Source organism: Bison bison, unplaced genomic scaffold (assembly GCF_000754665.1).
Source record: "Bison bison bison isolate TAMUID 2011002044 unplaced genomic scaffold, Bison_UMD1.0 scf7180017864145, whole genome shotgun sequence".
In the NCBI taxonomy this organism is placed as follows: Eukaryota; Metazoa; Chordata; class Mammalia; order Artiodactyla; family Bovidae; genus Bison; species Bison bison.
In genome coordinates, this window is record NW_011494717.1 from 7,070,121 (window position 1) to 7,092,374 (window position 22,254).

At 53.2% G+C, this 22,254-nt stretch overlaps 2 protein-coding genes across 4 annotated transcripts in view; one reads left to right on the forward strand and one right to left on the reverse strand.

Moving 5' to 3' along the window:
• The window catches only part of CENPO (centromere protein O), a 15,324-nt gene extending 14,732 nt beyond the window's left edge, over positions 1-592 (forward strand). For all 3 annotated transcript variants that reach the window (XM_010840564.1, XM_010840565.1, XM_010840566.1), the window contains exon 8: positions 16-592. The gene's annotated coding sequence lies outside the window, so the exon portion shown is untranslated. The remainder of the gene's footprint in view (positions 1-15) is intronic.
• ADCY3 (adenylate cyclase 3) overlaps positions 582-22,254 on the reverse strand; it is an 83,322-nt gene continuing 61,649 nt past the window's right edge. The window contains exons 6-24 of the mRNA XM_010840563.1: positions 21,358-21,488; positions 20,860-20,971; positions 20,537-20,664; positions 19,267-19,425; positions 18,349-18,526; positions 14,751-14,879; positions 12,855-12,997; positions 12,578-12,739; positions 11,206-11,293; positions 10,258-10,374; positions 7,770-8,029; positions 7,438-7,503; positions 5,919-6,000; positions 4,831-4,989; positions 4,191-4,337; positions 3,508-3,627; positions 2,080-2,203; positions 1,346-1,470; positions 582-790 (exon numbers count right to left, since the gene is read on the reverse strand). Coding sequence (XP_010838865.1) covers positions 608-790; positions 1,346-1,470; positions 2,080-2,203; positions 3,508-3,627; positions 4,191-4,337; positions 4,831-4,989; positions 5,919-6,000; positions 7,438-7,503; positions 7,770-8,029; positions 10,258-10,374; positions 11,206-11,293; positions 12,578-12,739; positions 12,855-12,997; positions 14,751-14,879; positions 18,349-18,526; positions 19,267-19,425; positions 20,537-20,664; positions 20,860-20,971; positions 21,358-21,488 — 2,613 coding nt within the window. The 3' untranslated portion in view covers positions 582-607. The remainder of the gene's footprint in view (positions 791-1,345; positions 1,471-2,079; positions 2,204-3,507; positions 3,628-4,190; positions 4,338-4,830; positions 4,990-5,918; positions 6,001-7,437; positions 7,504-7,769; positions 8,030-10,257; positions 10,375-11,205; positions 11,294-12,577; positions 12,740-12,854; positions 12,998-14,750; positions 14,880-18,348; positions 18,527-19,266; positions 19,426-20,536; positions 20,665-20,859; positions 20,972-21,357; positions 21,489-22,254) is intronic.

Here is a 22,254-nt window from a genome sequence, read left to right on the forward strand (position 1 = left end):
CCTCCCACCCACCAGGTAAAAGGAAATATTGCACTTTCTGCTCCCATGACTAAGGTGATGGGGTTCCAGAAGAACCTTTCAAGATTATCAGGACAAGGGCCATTTCACCTAACTCGGACCACAGACAAGCAGGTCTTCAGAGTGAAAAGCACTGCTTCCAGGTTCTAGCTGCGGAGTGAGTGGTGGCCAGTGAGCGGCCCTCATCTGAAGCAGAGCTGCTCCGCCTGTGCTCCCAGCCAGGCACAGAGGCAGCAGCCTTGTTCCACCTCTGGCAGCCCTTCCTACTCACAGTGGCCATGGCCTCTCTGGGTGGAAGAGGGCTGGTAAGAACTAGGGCTCTGGAAGGAACGTTCCAGTACTATGCCTGTGAGCCCTACTCTCTGGGTACTAGAGGCACACTGAGGAATAGTATGGCCGCACTCAGAGCTCGCACGTCCATGGAAAATGAAGGCTGAGGGAGATTTTTTAAACCTAAAGTCTATGTGAGTGTACACTTCAACAGCCTGGGTTGCTGGGACTTGGTCACATGTCCTTTCCCGAAGCCTTTCTTTGATTCCCAAAAATAAACTCTCCCTCCCATTTGGATTCTCGTAGGGCTGGAAGCCATTCAGGAGTTGTCTACCACCTGGTGAGGCAGTGTGATTGAGGCGCCGTTAGGGAATGTGGCCAGCTTGTCTCGGCCCTTCAAGAAAAAGGTTAGCAGTTCCCCCTTCCCTTTCACAAAGATGGGCCCTCTCCTCACGAAGCGGAAGCCGTATTCTCGAAGGATGACTTGGGTTTCTTCCACCACCTGTAGAGGAGAACCGAGAGCCTGGGGTTAGAGAGTGAGCCTGGGCTGAGGGGCTTGGCAGCACCCAGCACAGTTCCCATACTCAGGCCCGCAGGGCTCCCCTCCTGTCCCCTTTGGCCTGGGCACAGATTGGGGGTGAGTTGGGGGCAGAGAGAAGGTTTGCCCAGCTCTTCTCTCTCCTAAAGGTAGCCTTCCTGCCTGCTCTCTTAGGAGGTCATCTTGTTTGGCAACTTGTATCTTGCTTTTCTCTCCTCCTTGCCTTTTTTGTGGAGCTCTCCTGCCAGACCCAGTGACAAAGATCTGGTGGTTTTGAGGGGAGCACTTGGAGGCCTAAAATGTTAGCTAGTTCACACCAAGAGGCAGGATGTTCTTACCCAAAACTTAAACCTACATTTTGCAAATAGAGTTGAAATATTTCCTCCCTTCTACTGAGGCAGCTCTTCCCATTCTTGCTCTTTACAGCAACACTACCCGCTTAACATTCTGGGCCCACAGAACAGAGGCCACAGTGCCCAGCAACACATGCACTGTTCTGATTCTGTCCCCTGGCCTTACCTGGATGTTGCCCATGACCCCTGTGGACTCCATCCTGCTGGCTACATTGACTGTGTTGCCCCAGATGTCATAGTGTGGTTTCCGGGCTCCAATGACCCCAGCCAGGACCCCTCCTTTGTTCATTCCTGAGGGGGAGTCACAAAATTGAGCTCAGCCACATCGCAGAAGCCACCAACTCCTCAATTTCCGCCTGACTCCAGCCACAAAGCTCCTGGTTATATAACCTGATCTCAAGCCTGACTCTTGAGTTCCCAGAGGACAGAAATCAAGTCTTCTCATCCTCACTGTGCTCAGCAGATGTCAGCCACCCTGCTGTGCTACATAATTTAGTGCAGAAGTTGCCAGTTTCTCTTGCCACCCACCTGGTACTTCAAGTCTCCTGTGACCTTGCCCAGGATTGAGAACTCCCCTCCCCAGAAGTGTATGATGGGTGATGTTAATCCTAGTGGGCAGGACTGAAGTGACAGAAGATTCCAAGGAAAGGGAGACAAACTGAAGCCCCAGCCAGATTCAGAAGGGAGGTCATCATAAACAGCATGGGACAGGAATGGCTGAGCATCACATTTTCGGTTTGATCACTGACCTAAAGACCCTTAAGGTCCCTTCAGCTCGAGAAGTGTGACCCTTCCCACCCGAAGTGCATCAGGTCTATCCAAGACCCCTCCCCTGATTTGTAGAGTCCCCTGCTTGGGGAGGAGGCGCACAGCAGGAGAGGGCGTGCTGAGAGGCCTTACCAATGCGCAGCATGAAGTTGTTGAAGGACTGGTTGTTGATGTTGGTGAGCGTGTCCTTCATGGCCAGCGCAAAATCGGCCAGATCTGCCAGGTGCTGCCAGCGCTCCTTGTCTGACTTCTCGTCCTGCACCAGAGAGTGGCTGTGAGCGCTGGGGCCAGCTGGGCGCCTTCAGCTAGCTTATAAACACCATCCTAGACATGTGTTTTTAAGGTCATCCATAAAATGGAGATGGCTGTTGGTAAAAAGTCTACAGATAACAAATGCTAGAGAGGATGTTCAGAGAAGGAACCCTCCTACACTGTTGGTAGGAATGTAAATTGGTTCAGCCACCACAGAGAACCATACAGAGGTGCCTCAAAAAGAGTTACCATATGATCCTGCAGTCCTGGGTATATATCTGGAGAAAACTTTTAACGATATATGCACCCCAGCGTTCATTACAGCACTGTTTACAATAGCCAGGTAGTCATGTATGGATGTGAGAGTAGGACTGTAAAAGAAAGCTGAGTGCTGAAGAATTGATGCTTTTGAATGGTGGTGTTGGAAAAGATGCTTGAGAGTCCCCTGGACAGCAAGGAGATCCAACCAGTCCATCCTAAAGGAAATCAGTCCTAAATATTTCCTAAAGGAAATATTCGTTGGAAGGACTGATGCTGAAGCTCCAATACTTTGGCCACATGATGCGAAGAACTGACTCATTGGAAAAGACCCTGATGCTGGGAAAGATTGAAGGTGGGAGAAGGGGACAACAGAGGATGAGATGGATGGTATCACCGACTCAATGGACACAAGTTTGAGTAAGCTCCAGGAGTTGGTGATGGACAGGGAAGCCTGGCATGCTGCAGTCTATGGGGTCTCAAAAGAGTCGGACACAACTGAGCAACTGAACTGAAGACGTGGAAACAAATGTCCAATGACAGATGAATGAATAAAGATGTGGCACATATATACAGTGGAATACTACTCAGCCATGAAAAAAGAAAAAGCCATTTGCAGCAACATGAATGGACCTAGAGATTATCACACTAGGTCCAAAAGACAAATACCATATATCACTTTTATGTGGAATCTAAAATATTACACAGATGAACTTATCTATGAGACAGAAGCAGACTCAGAGCAGACTTGTTGCCAAGTAGGGTGGGGGAGGGATGGTTAGGAGTTTGGGATTAGCACATGCAAACTATTACACAGAGACTGGATAAACAACAAGGTCCTACTGTATAGCACAGGGAACTATTCAATATCCTATAATAACCATAATGGAAAAGAAGATGTGAATATAACAATCATTTTACATTTGTACCACGTGGTGCTAATAGAGTACTTAATGGCAGCTACTTTTATTACACCGTTTCCCACCAATGACGTGTGGGCTGCCTCTCTCTTGCCCCATCCATCTCCTCTAGCTACTGCTGGTTAGCTACCTTGTTGGAGCTGGTAAAGCCATTGGTGTTGACATCTGGGGTGACTCCTGAAGCTGCCATGTAGGTGCTACCAATGGTCTTGATCTTGGTGATGACCCGGAACTTGGGATTGTCCAGAAGCTGAGGCCAGTGTTAAGAGAGAATTGTCAGCAGTCAAGGGAGATGAATGAGCCAACTAAATGACAGATCTGCCTTTTTTTTTTTTTTTTTACAACAAACCCATGAAGCATCGAGAGATGTTTTCCTATTAAAGCTTCATTTAGCCAACATCTGCCATGTTATCCTGGGCCAATGTCCTGATTTTCTGAGCCTCAGTTTCTACCATATTAACACAGGGATAAAAGTGCCAGTCTTGAAGTGTTGAACATGTATGTAAAAGCATTTCCCCTGGTACACAAGTTATTAATACCTGATAAATGTTTGCTGAATCTGAATTTGAGGATAAGAGGAACCAGAGGGGCCTCAGAATCTTCTTTTGGCCAGACCTTATCCTATGAACTTGTAGGTGATTTCCCAGGCTCCCACCTGGGACCCAACATTTCCAGACAACTCCAGAAGGCCATGCGCTTTGAGGAGGAGTTTTTATGGGAAAACAGCAGCCAAAGTAACTCCCAAACTTCTTGGGGTGCGGTCTGGAAGGGCTGGCTTTGTGGCAGGATGCAGGGGCCAGGATAGTCACTCACAGAGTCAAAATCTGAGATGATCTCATTGAGGAAGCGTAGACACTCAATGCCACCGTTATTGATGCTCTCCTCTGTGTAGAAGTCAGCAAAATTGGGCAGGGAGGCAAACATAACTCCAATCTCATCATAAGACTGGCTGTACAGCTCCTAAAGAGAGGCAGGGCCAAAGTGCTCAAAGACAGTCTAATGACATGCTACAAAAATGAATGTCCTTCACACCCGTGACATGTGCACTCAGCTTTTTGGACCCACACGTCTCCCAGACTATCCTGACTGAATTAGAAAGTAGCTCATTGCAACTTTGGAAACCAAAAAAGAGCTTTGCTAGTTCCTGCCAACAGCCCCAACTCTAGGAAAGAGGGCAGTGGGAAGCTGGGAAGTGAGGCATGAGAACCACTCGGACAATCAGAGTCGACAGAAAGGTAGGCTCCGCTAAGGCCTCGTCTTCTGAAATGGGCCTCACAGAGATAATGGCTTGCGAAAACAATGTCTACGGTGGTGCTCTTCACCAAAAGAGATTCTTTCGCTTCTAATACTGTGGTGCTGTGTAGGTCCAGCCCTACCTGGACCCCCAGGCCATGTCACAAGAAGACAAAGCCAGAAGACAGCCCCATGGCTCCAGCATGGGGCCGCGCCTCACCTCATCTCTCTTCTTGGACCCCAGGAAATGGCGTGCCACGTGTTCAGGCAGCATGTTGGTGACCAAGGCTTCGTTCCAGCGTCGCATCTCATAGACACGTTCCTTCTGGTCGTGGACCTCAATCTTCCACAAGAACAGTGTCCGTGCCAGCTTTTCCACCTATGGATATAGACACAGGCAAGGTGTATGCCCTAAGCTGGCCATTTGAGGGAGTTCTCGGGTGGTCCAGTGGTTAGGACCAGGTACTTTCACTGCTGTGGGCCTGGGTTCAGTCCCTGCTTGGGGAACTAAGATACCATAAAGTGAAACAACAACCAAAAAAAAGTTGAAAAATGGGAACTTGAGAGGTTCCAACATGGAAAAACTGAAAGGAAGATGGAGATGGCTGGATAGCAGGGGAAATGAACCCCAGAAAGATTCATCTCATCAAAAAAGGCTACACCCTACAGCTGGGGTGAGGATCCCAGCCTCTGTGGTTACAGGAGGATGTGAGGGGCCTCCTGGGACCTCATTTTAGCTACAGATGGGCCTTGTGGGTGGTGGCAGCAGTGGGGATCTCAGTGCAGGGAAGAGAAGTCCCCATTTCCAGCAGGCTCCAGTCGCCAAGTGGCTGGAGGTGGCTGCAGTTCTCTGACAAGCCACTGGGTGGCTCCTGAGCTAATATGGAAGTAAGTCCCTTGTGTGGGTACTTCTCCCTCTTCCTCTTTTTCCTTTTAACCAAAAAAAATTTCACCAGCTTCTTTCCCTTTCTGGCTCTGTAGTCAGTGTGTTAGTGACCCCCAGAGCCAGGATGAGTGGAGATCCATGAGCCCCTGGCCTAGGAAATTAGAGATTTTATCCAGGCTTTGTGCCCTACCCCCAGGCTTCCATCAGCAGGTCAGAGCAAGAGGCAAGAACTGTTGTTCTGGTATTGATACTCCTGAGGAAGAGACCAGAAAATGGCAGAGGTGGTGGCCTGACCAGGGTCACATGCCATGTGGGGTAAGGAAAACGGCATTCCCCAGGACCTTGGGCTCTTAGATCCCGGGGCTGCTTCTCAGGAGGCCCTGAGAAGTCGGTGCAGAAGGGGTGGGTGTTCAGGCACTCACGTGGCGGGAGAAGTAGTAAAAGCTCAGCATCATGACAAAGATCATCACTGTCATCGAGTACTTAGACGGCACCAGGGGCAGCCTGTGGGGCCCAGAGAATTCAGTTGAAAGTGTGCCATGCTGCCCTCTGCTGACAAGGGAGTTTTTATCCTAACGTGGCTATTCTGTTTCTTATCACCTCAGAAACCTTTCTCAGCCACTTAAGCACTTTCATATCAAGTCCAGATGCCCACTGGGCAGTAAAAATTTCTGAAATCACTGGGTTTTTGTCTTAACTGCCAGCCAACTCCTGGAAAGTTCTGGCTGCACTTGGAATCCACGTCAGGCCTTCAGAGCTGCTCCCTGGATGTTTATTATTAAATACCACATCACCTGACTGATCACAACAGTAGCCGCAACCATGTAGGAATCTGGAGAAGGGAGAGACTAACGTCTCAGTGATGAAATGAGGGCACAGTTGCACCATGCTTTTCTATAACTGTCGGCCATATTTTTGTGTGGAGCTGATTGGTATTATATGCACATACCACAATTTACATATCCTCTTAGTCTTAATTTCATTGGGGTTCTCCTTTGATTTGGATGTTTGTATGTGTGTGGCTATTATGAACAGTGCAACTGTGGACATTCTAGTACACACATCTGGGGACAAATAACATGTACATTAATTTCTCTAAGGTGTATACATAGCAGTGGAGTTACTGAGTCATAGGTCTTTTTTCACCTTTACTAATTAACTCCAAATTGTTTTCTTAAATGGTTGTACCATTTATACTTCCACTAGGAATGTATGGGTTACCATAATCCATGATGTTATCAGCCTTCTTAATTTTTGCCAAACTGGTTGGTGTGTGACAGTCTTTCCTGGTGTTCTTAATTTGCATGATCCTGATTACTTGAATGCCCTTAATTTATTAGTGCCTCTTTAGACTTCTTTTGTGAAAGGCCTATTCAAGTCTTCTATCCACCTTCTCTGTTAGGTAATCTTTTTTTTTTAAACTTACTTAAAAGTCTAGTCAAGTCACTGCATCATAACATTCTAAAACTTCAGAGCTAAGATGGGATCTTGAAGAATTCTACTGATAACCTCTTCAACAGATGACACAGACTCAGGAAAACTGGCCTGCTGAGGCCCCACAGAGAACCACTGTGGTGGGGAAAGAACCCAGGTATTCTAGTCTGAATGCCACAGGGCCCCTTCCTCCTCTGGCTTCTGAGGTCTGTCCCGCAGCTCTCACCCATGTGGCTGCTCCTTCTCTCTCCACCTCTCCAGCCTGCTCTCTATTCCACCCTCTAGACTGCTCTGCATTCTCTTCACCTCAGGAGAAGCCAGCATGGCCAGATAAGCACTAAAGTCTGCTCCAACCTCCCACAGAAACATGCTGACTTTTCGAGCTTGAACGTCCCAGACAGTGTGCCTCTGGAAGGATGAGACCCTGGGGCTTTGGCCTGTTGTATTTTGTCTCCTGAAGAAAGGGACCGGAAACGCAGGGCAGGACGGGAAAGTAGACACCCTTACCTGTCAGTGCCATTGAGCCCCGAGCTGGAAAACACCTGCATCTTCTCTAAGGCCACCATTGGAAAGCTGTCGGGACAGATAACAGCACATACTTGCACCCAGCCTAACACTGAGGTGACCTGGGCCTTCCAGTCCTCAAGAAGGGACAGGATCCGTCGTGGGATTACAGCCAACCCGTCTGTGAGAAGCCACGAACCCTGATTCCCATACAAGCCTTTGATCAGCCCTAGAGACAGATGGCCAGCTCACTGCAGGCCCATGACCTTGAAGCGGGGACTGGGGAGGCGGGTGGGAGGGAGACCATGCAGATGTCCAAACAGGCTTCATCTTACTCGTGTTGCTGGAAGCGTTTGCGGTCGTAGTCGTCAAAGATGGGGCACCAGGCGTAGATGTTGATGACAGCCACGGCCCCCGCGATGAGCAGCATGAGTGTGAGCTTGACCATGTGGCTGACCTGCACCAGCATGATGGTGGCGATGAGGGACAGCACGGCCACGTAGTTGTAATACTTGGGGTTCTCCACGCAGCCATCCTCCACCTGCATCTCTGTGGTGCCGTTGGTGGGTCCTGTGTAGTACTGGAGACAGCTGAGCTGGAGGCCAGGACCATGAGTGGGTGAGGAGAGCGTGGGGTGCAAGGGGACAGCAGACACCAGTAAGAAAAGGCTGGGCCGTGGCAGCTGCTACTTCCCATGGCTCCCTCAGAAGCCCCGAGCAAGAAGGGAAAGTTTACCAGGGGATAGTAATGTGAAAGTCAGTAATTCCTGCTAAGAGCTTTACCATCATCTCTAATGATCATGAAAATTCTCTTGTGTATTCTGAGTACTGGTACCATCATATAAGGGGCTTCCCAGGTGGCTCTAGTGGTAAAGAACTTGCCTGCCAATGCAGGTTAGACATAAGAGATGCCCGTTTGATCTTCCTGGGTCAGGAAGATCCCCTGGAGAAGGGAAGGGCAATCCACTCCAGCATTCTTGCCTGGAGAATCCCACGGACAGAGGAGCCTGGAGGGCTATAGTCCATGGGGTCGTACAGAGTCAGACACGACTGAAGCAACCTAGCACACAGCACACACACGATCATATAAAACAGGCCACCCTTGGCCAAAGTAGCAAAATTAAACAGGTGGTAAAGCCAGACTAGGAATCTGGAGTTTAGGTTTCAGGCCCAAGATGCTCTTGCCCACATCGCACTGTCGTCCCGGAGGAGCCGTGGGCCAGCCAGTCAGCAACCTCACGGTTCACTGTGAGGGCAGCCGGTCCCCGCTCAGACTCCTTTCTGGAATCTGGTTGCCAGTCCCACTGCTGGGCAGATGTGGTCAATGGAAAGTGCATCCATAAACCGAATCAGACCTACTTTGCTTCACTCTCACCCCCTGGCTCTTATCTGGCTTTGGGAAAGCCCTCAGCATGTGACTCTAGCACGGGGAAAGTCTTATACTTAGCCAGATTTTCACCCCTCCCCTGGTGACAGGACCTCCTGATGTCCTTCCAGTGTCCACGACCCTGCTAGATAGCAGTCCCCAGACCCAGACATCAGGTTTCAAGAGTTCCTGACATGCAGGAGGCCTAGGCTTTCTCTTCCCTGCACTGTGGCTCCAGCTACCTGGGCACATGTCAGGGCTCTGAACCCCATTCCTGATGAACTTGGATCGAATGGCCTAGGGCTTCTCACCTATATGCTGCCAGAATAAGTCTCCATGCTGAGTTTTCTCCTGTGCTTCAGTGTTAAAGAGAACAACGCAAATAAGGTTATATTTTAAAAAAATAGGACTCTTAAGAGAGTGCACCTAGTGCTACCAACATTGGAGGGAGCTGTGAGGCCTGGCGAGAGAATACCAGTGACGGCTCTAAGCGCCCAGTGCTCCATAACTGGCTGGTGGCTGCCCACAACTGCCCCTCTGCCCCTTCATGGAACCTGCAGGAACTGAGGAGAGCAGATCTCACGTGAGCTCATTCACTCAGTCCGACTCTTTGCCACCCCATGAACTGTAGCCCGCCAGGTTCGTCTGTCCATGGAGATTCTCCAGGCAAGAACACTGGAGTGGATTGCCATGCCCTCCAGGGGATCTTCCCAGTCCAGGGATCGAACCCAGGTCTCCCGCATTGCAGGCAGATTCTTTACCATCGGAGCCATCAGGGAAGCCCCAACAGAGGAGTAAATCTGCCACCAGCCTCCTGGGCTCAGTGAGGCAGCCGCCCTCGGTGATCCACTTCTGGAAGGTCTGGCCTCGCTCAGATGGATGAAGGCCCAACAGGAGTGCTCCTCTCAGGGAGCAGGTTTGCCTCCCTTGTCCTGCTGGACACCTGGCACTAGACTCACTAGGGGACACTTAGACACGAAGAAAGCTTAGAGTACAGGGCCCCTGAGCAGTGAGACATGGAGGAAGAAAAGACGGGTTCAGAACTGCTTCAGTTCTCCACTGTGTTGCTAGCTGGCTGTGTGACCTAAAACAACTGAATTAACCTCTCTAAGCATCATTTTTTCACATGAAACTACAGATGATCCCGACCTCTTGGGATTATTATATGGATTAAATGAATCAACCTGTGTAAAGCCCCCAGCACAGGTCCTGGAGCTGGGCTCCGGGATGCGGGGAGAGCAAGGAGCTGGGCCGGGGAGAGAGGCAGTCTGGGAGGTACCCCGGGGAAATGACCCCGCTGGTCGGGATGATCAGTTAGGAACCCAAGCGCCACTCAAACCTGTGTCTAGCAGCCAGTGTGGAGAGCCGGGGGGGAGGATGGGCTGGCAACTGCTCATGCAGGTCAATTCAGAACCCTCTGAGAGCGGGCGTCCCTTCAGCAGGACAGTGGGGGCTCACCATGTCCACCACGTTTGCCATGACAAGAATGAAGATGGCCAGCATGGCCCAGGTGTTCCTGGCCCAGCGCGTCCGGTCAATCCAAGTAGAGAAGGCCACGAGCTTCTTAGGAAAGGCCTATAAGCATGGAATTTCAAGGGTTTTGAGCCTTGACAGCTTTCTCCTCTGTAGACATGGCTGCTAATCACTCTGCTTGCTCCCACACTTCCCACAACCGGGGAAAGCCATACTGAGCATGCGCATCAACCAAAACCCGACAGCGGCAGGCCTGAGAAGGCACGTGGGTCCCCGCTCAGCCTGCCAGTGCTGCTGACGGTGTGGGAGACACACCATGACCCAGGTATCAGAGCCCTTCCCAGAGCTGCTTGGGCATCAGCCCGGAACCTGTGGGTGGCCCTCCGGCAGCAGTGCACTCCTGGCCTCCGGGTGGTGAAGCCAGGTCAGGGGAGTTTTCAGGGCCGGGTGACTTTGCCTGGCCCCTCCTGCCTTCCCTGGGTCAGTGTACCTAAAACCCCCAAGTTACTTGTGAGTTACCTGCTGGATTAAATTTCCTAAAATGCTGCTTTTCCCTTGTCATTCTGATCAAAACCTCTGCCTGGCACCCACTGCTTATAGGAGAAAGTCTTAATCCCTTGTGTCTGGCTTTGGGTCCTTTGCAATTGGAGCCAGTTCACCTTCCAGCCAGTCCTCTTCTGCTTTTCAACACAGGTTCCCATTTATCTTGATACAGGCTCTCTCACCCTCACGTGCTCAAGGGCCTGGACCAAAGTGGGTGCAGAGCCAATAGTGAAGGAGTCTGTCATAAACAAAAGGATGGTGCTGAACCATCGCAACAGGAGTCATCTACTTGTCAGGACCTGACAGCGCACAGCTCCATCAGCACCCGCTCTCACCCGGAGTGACACTCACTTCCAGACGCTCTGAGCCAGGAGGAGATGCGCTTCTTACCCGCGGAAAGATGGCAGCCAGCGAGCAGATTGTCAGGATCAGGAGCAGAGCCTCCCCAACCACAAAGGTCACATAGTTCGTCATGAGCCTGTAAGAGAGAACACGATGAGGAAAGGCCCAGGGGCTGGGGGCGGGGGTGGCGCGTGGGCAGGGGCTTAGTGAGCTGGGTCGGGGGCCAGGAGAGCAGAGGAAGGGAGACAGAGGGCAGACTCTCTAAGTGAGGCCAAGCCTGTACCCTAAAAGTTCCATGTGATTTCCCCTCCACAGAGCTGCATGCAGGGTCTGGGGACATGCAACCCTCCCCAGCTGTAACTGTTCTTTAGAGGCATTTCCCAGAGAAGGGCAGACTTACAGATGCCCTGGGTAGAGCCCAGTAAAATCTGGGAAGGGATTCTTAGGAACAAGCCTTCTGCCATGTCACTATGATGGAAGGGGAGAGCATGGAACAGAGCAGCTTATGGCCAAGGGCTGCTGAGCTGACAGTGTTCACTGCATCCCTAGACCTTAACCCTAGGTGCAAAGTAGACAGTAAATGTTTGTGGAGTAAATGAAAGAATTTGGTCCTCACAACAATTCTGAGTTAGCCAGATATTACTATCTTCAGATCATCAGCATCCTGATCTTTCACTTTACAAGGGAGCAAACTGATGCTCCAGGAGCCCTTAGTGATGTGTCCAAGTTCATAGAACAAATAGGCGACAAGCCACACCTCGAACCTAGGACTATATGACAAGTCCAAGGCTCTTTTAAGTTCCCCAAACTGTGATCAGAACAGGGCTCCACACCTCTCCCAGTGGGGAATCCCTGAACTGGAACGAACTGCTGATCAGCTACGGGGAGAAAGCAAGGGAGAGGGCAGCCATCCTTCAGTTCAGACTTCAGCAAGGACTGGGGCAAGGATTCCACAACACCCTGCCTTGCCCTGGAGGACCTGCTGCCGTGAGAGGAGACAAGTCTATACCTAGAGCCTGAAATACGTCTTTACTAAGATGAACCAAGAAAGGGAGCAGGTGGGCCATGGTGATTGAGGTTGGAGAGCATCTCCAGCCCATCTTCTTGTCCCAGCACCACTCAGGCCCACCCAGCCAGATGTCCATCCCCTGGACCCCTCCCTTCCTCAGCTTTCTCAGCCCTGGTGTGAGCTCCACTTTGACGCTAGTTCTATTCCAAGACCCAGGGGCAGACAGAAGGAAGTGGGTGCAGGGCGCAGTCCCAGCATTCCCTGGACTGCTCTGGGGGTGCAGCACAAGGAACCAAGCCTGACGCCCTGAGTCAGGCTCCATCTGAGGCCTTCTCCCTTCAGGCCTCCAGCCTAGGTAGCTTGTCCCCTTCCGCCCTCCCGACTGTCGGGCCTGCCCTGCCCGCCCCTTACCAGGGGTCAATGAGGATCTCCACTACGGCCGTGCAGAGCAGGACAACGCAGGAGCAGCTGAAGGCAGCCCCGCTCTGCTTCTCCTTCTCCACCGAGTAGCGGGTTTCCATCTCGGGGTCCATGAACCGCATGGACAGGAGGAAGGTGTTTCTCTGCTTCACTCTGCAGTGCAAACAAGCCCCGTGAGACACATTTAAGAAGACTAAACTTCCTGGAGTGTGTGCCAGGGCCGCTCAAGGCTAAGACCAAGGGGCCGGGTGTCCACGGGGCCGCTTACACCTGGGCAGACTCCCGCTCTAGCAGCGCCTCGTTGAGTAGCTGGTTGAGCTCATGCTCGTCCTCGGAGGCGTCCACCACGCGATCAGCCAGGTCCTGAAGGCGCAGCCTCCGGCGAGGGTTGGGGAACGAGGGGTTGTCGGCCTGCAAGGCAGGGCAGCAGAGTTGGGGGGGGCAGGTGGGGTGGAGCGGGGAGAGGTTGGGGAGATACACGGCAGTGTTGGGGGAAAGAGAAACAGAAGGGATCACAGAGCACCGCCCCATGGCTCTCAAAACCATCTCCTAGGGAAAGTCTTCCCAGTGGTCTCACGTGGCTCCATCCTGCTTGGGTCTGGACCCAAAGCCGCAGGCTTCCGGCTTTCCCTGAACTCACCCAGGCCCCAGGCCCCTAACAGGAGCTCTGCAGTGACCACCCACTAATGGTAGTGTGGGAAGCAGGCACCGGGCTCCTGAGCAGGAGACCTGGAGTCAGAGACTGCTGCTGGGCAGCGCGGTGCCAGCACCTCCTGCTATGAGGACGGGGGTGTCATACAGCCGTATGCATCGGCATTCTAGGGGATGGAAAAGACCCCCAGCCCTCGGGCTTAAGGGAGCTCTTAAAAGAGCTCAGATCTGGCTCATCTGAGGGGAGGAAGATCTGAGGGGGAAAGCAATGCAGAGAAACTAACAATCTTACTGCTAGTGGGGTGGTGGGGCTGGGGTGCCCCCTACCATTTTTATTCCTGGTCACAAAGGAAAAGCATCAGCTCCAGACACATGACTCCAGACCATGACTACACAGCCGTCAGTCCAAACGACAACTGGGACTGGGCTCGTTAGGGCTGTCTGGATGGGTCCAAGAGTCTATCCGGAAGCTAGAACCAAGATGCCCTGGGCTGGAGCTCAGGCATGCCTCGGGTGGAATCTGACCCGTATAATCCACGCTCCTCCAGCCCCAATTTCTTCTCTGTAACACAACACAGATGCTCTTTTCCAGCACCAGGAACCTCTGTCCCTGAAGCGTATCTGAGAGCAATGAGACACTGGCTAATCGTGAGGACAGAAGAAATCACAGGCTGCTAATTAAGCCTTTGTGTCCTTGTTAGTGAATTACACTGCATTGGTATTCCACTTTCTATCAAGAAAATCACAACAAGGAAGAGTTACTGAGCATTGTGGTGCTCAGGAAAACCCAGTTTTTCTTCAGCCCCGTCCACCCTCTTGTCCTCCAGCACCTGGTCTGCAGGCACAGGGCAGCAGAGACCGGTGGTGAGGCTGACCAGCTCACGGCAGCCTCTGCAGGGCAGCAGAGACTGGAGGTGAGGCTGACCAGCTCACGGCAGCCTCTGCAGGGCAGCAGAGACCGGCAGTGAGGCTGACCAGCTCACGGCAGCCTCTACAGGGCCGAGACCCATCTCAGCACTTGCCTCTGTCAGTGGCTATACTGAGGAAGCTCTTCAGTAATGGACGGATCCTGGACAGGATCCTGAACTCCCAAAGTGGACCCTGGTCTCAGGGGGACAGCCTGTTGATTCCTTTGGAAACCCTCCATCTGAGCACAGCACTTGCGGGCTTTGGACCTAGCTAGATAGGTGGGCACAGCCCTGAAGGCCCACTTCCAAAACAGTCCAGTCCTGGAGCAGTGTCCACTGGTGTCCCCACTGCCCTCAGACCTACAGGGTTCGGGACATCAGAGCTGGACCAGGCCGTGGCAGTGGGCACATCTTCTGACCTTAGCCAACCCATCCCCAGTAACTGAAGAGGGGCCAGTGAGACCGGGTTGGGGGTGACCTGCCCCATGTTATGCAGTTCCAAGGATGGAGCCCAGCTAGGGGCCAGGACTGCCCTTCAGCTCAGGACTCTTCACCTTCCGCCTCCTCATCTCTGCCCACATCCCAGGGCTCAGCCCCACCCATACCTGGGCATCTTGCTCCTCGGGCTCCTCAGATATAGAGCCGCTGGTGTGAATGCTCCCGTTGGACTCCTTGGTCTCAATGAGGGCAGGGGAGCTGGGCTTTGAGGAAGGCGGCGCTCCATTCAGCAGGGCCTGCAGCAGAAGGGAGGGGCCGTCAGGGCCCCCAGGCACTGCCAGCTGCCCACCCAGGCGAGGGGCTGGTCTACTCTCTGGTTTGGAATCTCCCCACTAGAGTTCAGAGGCCTCATAGCCTTAGAAATCTCACTATTCGTTTCCTCCTCCAGAACATCCATATTAGAATGCTGTAATTTTCTAGTATTAAATTTCTAGTATTAAAACTTTTCCAAGCAGAGAAAGATCCTATTGTTCCAACTCCTATTTCTAAGTAACTCGGGGACACAGAGCTTCACAGGGATCATTTTTGGGGTAGAGAGCCCTGTCAAACACCTTCCAAACATCTGAATAAGTTCCATAAACCAGTTTACCCAGGGATTAGTACTTTTCCTTGACGGAATAAATGAGATCCTCTACACAGGAACACAGTCCACTCATTCATTTACTGAGTATTTATTGAGTAGCTACTGTGTGACAGGAACTGTTGTAACTTCTGGGGACACAGACACAATGTCCTGACCTGGGAGCCCACCTTCTAGTGAGGACAGGCAGACAGCCGTGAACAAAGAATAAATGATTACAGGAGGTCCGAGAGCAGGGCCTGGAGAGGCAGGGGAGGCACGGGACACAGGGGTTCCCGGGGAGGTGACTGTAAAGGGGAGGCTGGGGAGGAGTCACTGTGAGGATCACATTTCCGTAAACACGTGAGAGAGCATGTTATGCAGCTCTCGGGTTTTGGGGAGCAGGAAGCCTGGAGTGGGCATGCACCCGGCATGGGTGTGCAGCCAGAGTGGGCGTGCACCCGGAGGGTCTGAGCAGCAGCCAGGAGGCTGGCGCTGCCCTAGTTGAGCGAGTGAGTGAAAGGGGTCGGGCGGTGAGGACCTCCTGGGAAGATGCTGAGCTGGGGGCGGGTGACATGATTCACCCAACATCCCTGCAGGATCACTCTGGTGGCTGTGAGCAGACAGGGCAGTGGGCAAGAGCAGGGTGACAAGTTGGGGGACCACCGCGCTGACACAAGCATGAGACGACAGTGATGCAGATGGGACATGGCTGCCAGGGGTGAGAGAGAAAAGGGGGCCTAGAGGTACATCATGCAAGAAGGGGCTCGTGGAGTGTAGACAGTGGGCAAGGGTGTCTTCAAAGGTTTGGGGCTGAGCAGTTATAAGAATGGAGTTGCCACTGTTCGAGATTGGGAAGACCAAGGAAGAGTGGGTTCTAGGGTAAAGAGAGGTTTGGGAACTCAGCTTTGGACCAGTGGGCTTCCCAGGCGGCACAATGATGAAAAAAACCTGCCTGTCAATGCAGGAGACACAAGAAATGCAGGTTCAATCCCTGGGTTGGGAAGATCTCCTGGGGGAGGAAATGGCTCTACCCACTCCAATATTCTTGCCTAGAGAATCCCATGGACAGAGGAGCCTAGCAGGCTACAGTACACGGGGTCGCAAAGAGTCAGACATCACTGAGCACGCATGCACACACACACACAGATGGAAATTCACACGTGACTGGAAGTTTAGTGCAGGGATGCCAGGGAGCTGAGATCGCAATCTGGGAGCTGTTGGTGACGGCATTCAGGACAACTAAATGAGACTGGCAACAAGGTCCATAGAGAGGGGAAACGTCTTTCCAACACTTGGGAAGGATTCATTGTGATAACTCTTCTCACACTCTCCTCCTCATCACTCTGTTTAAACCACGGGAGGAGGCCGCTGCAGACGGAATGGTGTCTGCCACGTGCGGCCCAGAGAAGCCCTGTCACCTCTGTCCCTGCTGCTCCCTGTCACCACTCACACATGGATCAAGGATCATCTCCTCTATTTTGTCCGTGCTTGACTGCTTCCAACTCACTCCCTGCTGAGCAGGTTTGGTGATCTGCTAGCTCGGCCTTCTCAGAGCACATCTGGAGCAGAAGTTCTAAACTACCATCGAGCTAATCACAAAGGCTTATGATAACTCTGCTAAGCTGTCAGCACAGTTAACACCCCCTGGGGGCTGACAGTTGCTGCAGCACCAGGTAGAGAAGACAACTAACGGATACGATCTACAGCAGGCCAGCACCTTCCGTTCTCCGAGGGAGATGCGCCACGGTGCTGGGCATGAAGCGGATGCCTGACACAGATCTGACAAGCATCATGTGACAGAGGGTTCATCTCATAAACAACAAAGTCTACAAATCAAAGGTGCAGAAAGTCCTCAAAGGTTAGATACGAATATGCCATTCACAGAAGAGAAGCCCCAGGCTGACAACCATGTGGAAAGTGTCCAGTCATACTAATAACTGAAGAAATGCGATTAAAACAGTGAGATACCCTGGCTTCATCTTTCAGATGAATAAAGAAAAAAATGAGTCAAGAACCAGCAAGGGCCCAGGGAGGGTGACAGGAGGAGGGGACATGGATTAAACTTACATTGTACAGAAACTTTAACCCAGCTTTTCCACTTTGAGACATTTATATTTTTCAGGTAGGGGCATCTAAGAAACAGCTGAAAGTCAACTTTACAAAATACTGAAAACCTGGATTGCCTCAAAATGTCAGTACACGTTTTGAAGGGAACAGCGCCCATGATTCCATGAGGAATGGGTCGGCTCGTTTGTCTGGTTGGAGCACTCGGGAAGAAGTCTGACTCCCATCCATGGGATGCTGTCGCCTGTGCTTCCGTCCTGCATGGTGGCATCCGGGTCCTGGGGCCGAACAACTCAGACCCCACTCCTACTCACCCGGAGCCTCTGTGCCAGTGTTTCAAGCTACACATCCATGAACTCAACTTTTCTCTAATTGGAAAACTGAATAATGAAAAACAGCTTTATAAAGATAAGCCAAGACCCCACCTGTGACCCTCTCGGGGGTGTCAGGTGCCACAAACAACTCCTGGCTCACATGATGCACCATGCAAGGGTTGATTGAATAAGAAAACACAAGATTAGAGTGAACAGGAATGTGTGTGGCCGTCACAAAGATACATTCGACTGCTGCTCTGTGACTTCAAGGTGGTCCCTAGGACAAGCAAATTTGTGGGTAATTTTTTTTTTAAGGAGTAACATTTTAAAATTTACTAAAAACTTTTTTTTGGCCAGAAACTGTAAATGTTCCATCACTTCACAAAGGTCACTGATTCCTCAAATGATTGTCAGTTAGCATCTTACAGAATTGCTTAGAAGAAGATTTTTAGTTTGTTCTAGGGAATATATTGAAATTCCGCGTGTAGCACTCATAAAATATGAAGACGCAAGAATTCTGTGACCAGGTCAAGGGTCATTTCCTGGGGCTCCAGTTTCCACCCTGACATTTCCTAATTTTCTGCAGGATAGCTTTCTACTTTTTCTGAGTTCTTTAGAGCATTTCCTGTTGCTCAGACTTTACCCTTGGCACAAAATACCTTGTACTGCTCTTTACTCTAACACTGCACCTAGAGGACCTGTCACGGTTCTGCCAACTCTTCTACAATCTCATATCTAGGCCTGGGGGGTGGGCGGAGGACTCACCGAGCCGTTGAGGCCATTTTGGGCAGCTGTCTTCTTCACCTCTGGCTTGGACGTGATGATGAGGTAGGTCTCGATGCCCTTCTCTTCCAGGTAATCACAGCGACTGCCCCCCTCGCCCGGCTCCACGTCGAACTCTCCTTTCAGGCAGTCCATGGTGCTCTGGGAGATGTGCACGCGCCTGGGTTCCGATGAGAGGGGCCCTGAGCGCAGGCCAGGCAGCCCCCAGCCCACCCACTGCCCCCGGGACACAGCAGTGCCCGGCGAGTCCTGCCACTAGCTGGCTGTGTGGGCAGCCCCGCACCTCCCCCTCTCTGAGCCTCAGCGGTCAATCCGTGAGATGGTCTGTCCTCCCAGGCGGCTGAGGATATCAGATGAGATAAGGAACTGAAGTCTGCTCTGAACACGAAGGTCATAAAGTCTGATTAGTATCCACCCGGTGTGAGTTTCAGCTGTACCACCAGCTGTCAGGGAGTAGTAACCCATGTCTAGGGAGCCACTTTAGGGAGAGAATTGTGACTGCGTCCGAGGGAAGCTGCCGGACCCAGGCTGGGAAGGTTTGGCCACATCCCTGTCCATCCTGAGGACAGGGCCTGCCCAGCAGACCCTGACTGAGTCTGTAAAGAGCTCAGTGAGATGTGCAGGTGCTTCAGGGCCTGTCAGGAGACTCTCCCAGCTAAAAACGCCCTCCACTGAGACCTGCGCCCTGCTGGAGCTATGGGGACCTGGGAGCCCGGCAGCCCCATGGCAAGTAAAGGGGAGGTAGGACAGACTCCTGCAGGGCCCAGGAGGAGGAGCTGCTCCCGGGTGCGGAGGCCTGGTTCTCCAAGGTCCCTCGTCCCTTGTCCGAGGGATGGCTGGGACGGTCCCCTCCCTCAGCCCCTATGCCCGTCCCCACCCTGGGAAGGAACACGCGCTCACCCAGGGATGCCGCCAGCCTCCATCTTGTTGGCCACGGTGACGTCGGTGGACCACACGTCGTACTGCCAGCGTTTCTGGCCGAGGACGCCCCCCAGCACGGTGCCCGTGTGCACCCCCACGCGCATGTCCACCCCGGTCTTCGTCTTCTCCCGCACATACCTGCCAGGTACCCACACAAAGGAGGGCGGGTTGAGCCTGCGCCCAGCCAGGCAGCCAACCCCTCTGCAGCCGCTACCAGCTGCCCCCCCTGCTTTCTGCCCACGTCTGAGTCACCCACTGCTGGGGTTACAGCGGCGTGAGCCCACATTCAACAACATGTGTATGATTTGGGGGGAGACAGGGGGCAAGAAACAGCAGAGACCCTCTGCCCCTGAGGGACCTCCGACTGCTCTCATCCGATCACTCGTCTGTGCCGCTGACGTCACCGAGCGCCTACTATGTGCAGACCCTGTGCTGGTGTGTGTGCGTGGAGGGGACCAGCCCCGGCCTGAGACCTCCAAGAGGAGACAGACGTGAATTTCAGAATTTTGCCCAACCGTGATGGGAGTGGAGGTGAATCTCTAAATCCTGAACCACGGTTCCCAGGGAAAGGCAGTCCCGGCTTCTCTCCAGCCAGTCCTAGAGGAGGATGCTAACAATGGGAAACCACCCCCTTGGACACACGCCCAATTCCCAGACTCAGCAAGGTGCTTTGGGGGTGCTGATGCCACCCAGGGCCCCCCAGAGGCCTTGAGGGGACAGCCAGGAGCATCCCCCAGGGATGTCCAAGCTCAGGGCAGACACCGCAGCGGGAAAGATCCTGGGGACCCAGAGCTCACTGCCCTCAAGGCAGGAGCGGAGCTCTGAGCTCAGAGGCCAGGGTTCCAGGCCCGGCTCTGCTGCACATCAGTGGTCACCCCCCTGCTGCACTCGGATTTCCTGGTTGAAGAGACAGGCATGGGGATCTCTGAACTTATCTGTCCTGGGGGGTCATGATGAGGAAACACAGGGAGAAGAGATGGGGGGACACTTGGGAGGATAATAAAGAAAATGTGAGGTGGAGGCATTTCGTGATGAGGGCACCTCCCAGCAGAACAAACAGCATGGCCTGAGGCTGGAAAAGCCTCCGTCAGAGGCTGCACCCACGTCACAACCCGACGGACCTTCCTCGGGGGCCTGGGCTGCACAGGGCCCATCAAAACAGGCCAGCTCGGAAGGTGTGCTTCCCCAAGGGGCCGGGACCCATATTCTGGGAGCCCCCCCCATCTCCCGCCAGCGGCACCCCACTTACGAGATGGCCTCCACCATGGCGAGCCCCATGAGGATGGAGCAGACGGCGTGGTCCTCCCGGTAGTCAGGCAGCCCACAGATGCAGTAGTAACAGTCGCCCAGGATCTTAATCCGCAGCTGGTGGTATTTCTGAAAGGGAGGGGTGTGGACTGGGGTCCTGAGGCCCCCCTCCTCAGCGAGGAGGGGTGAGAGGCAAAGATCGCTGGGGAAGGCTGGGTGGGAGGAAGTCGTGGCAGACAGGGAGGATGGGGAGGGGAGGCCCAGGCCACGTGGGTGCCCCCTGCCCCGCACCGTGGAAAGCCAGCCGAGGGGCAGGGTACTTACAGCTGCCAGCTTGTCGAAGCGGGCAAAGAGCTCATTGAGCAGCTTCACAAGCTCCTGGGCGCTGCAGGCTGAGGACAGCTGGGTGAAGCCCACGATATCAGCAAAGAGGATGCTGCAGGGGAGGAAGGCCCAGCGGTGAGGACGTGGATAGCAAGCCAGGCTCCGTGCTGCCCACCGCCAGCTCCCACTCCAGCTCCCAGGCAGCCAGGTCCTTGTCAGGCCCCAAAGTGGTGAGACCCTGGCACATCCAGGGCACATTCAGGGCTCTGGCCTCTAGCTTAGCTTGTCTGTGGTGTCTGTACAAAGACGGGCCTAGACCATATAGCGCATCTCAGCCCCCAACGTCCAGCAGCAAGGCAGCTCCTGCAGGGGCTGAGGTTCATACTGTGGGGAGGGAGTGCGTGTTTCTAGTCCCCAAGAAGACTCTCGAACTCCACAGTCCTCAGTTGACCCCCCGAAGCCCCCATCCAGTGCTTGGAACCCAGGTGGCCGGCGCACCTGACGTTCTCATGGCGGTACATGTACATGGTGTTGAACTGCTGCTGGTCCTTCTGGCTCTCATCCTTCTTCATGTCCTTCAGCATCTCGTCGGCCACGTGCTTGGGCAGGATGGAGAGCATAAGGTTCTCCTGTGGGAGGGGAGAGGGTGAGCAGGGAGGGCAGGGCCGGTGTGGACACTCTGGGAAGAAATGCCCCAATCCTGGTGACAGACATGGGCCAGGAACCAGGTGACCTTCCATGGAGACCTGGCAGGGCAGACCCCACGCTGGGAAGCAGCTGGAGGCCAGGACAGGTCTGTTCCTGCCCTGAACAGGCTGAGTGTTGAGACCTGAGCGTCTTCAGAGCACTGATGGGGCTCAGAAACCCATGGAGAGACTGAGTGACTCGTTACCATGAAGCACTTAGAGTGGCGTCTGCACACAGCAGGCATGCCATATACCTTAGCTGCTCTTGTGTCGCTTGACGTGAAGTGTCACTAAGGCACCGAGACAGAAAGTGTCCAAGAAAGACAAGGTCTACACTTGTCCCGGGCTTCCAAGCTGACCACAGGCTGACAGATGACAAGCTCCAGGGGGTTTTCAGGTCAGCAGGAGACCTTCTGTCCCTCGGCCAGGCCCTGTGAGCTCTGTCTGGTCCAGGCATCATGATGAGGGGACACAAAGAAGGATCCTGCCTGCCATGCTCGTCTCAGCCTTTTTCTCCCCCTGACATATGCATGCGGGGTGCACAGTAATACAAGGAACCAGCAGGTGTGTGAGGGGCTGGGGAGGACATGCCAGGCTGGGAAGGGTGGAGAGGGCCCACAGGACACCAAGGATCGAGAAAGTCCAGCGTGGTGCTGCCCGGCTACTGCAAACTCCGCAGCCCCTGCTCACATGGTCAGGCCTCCCCCCC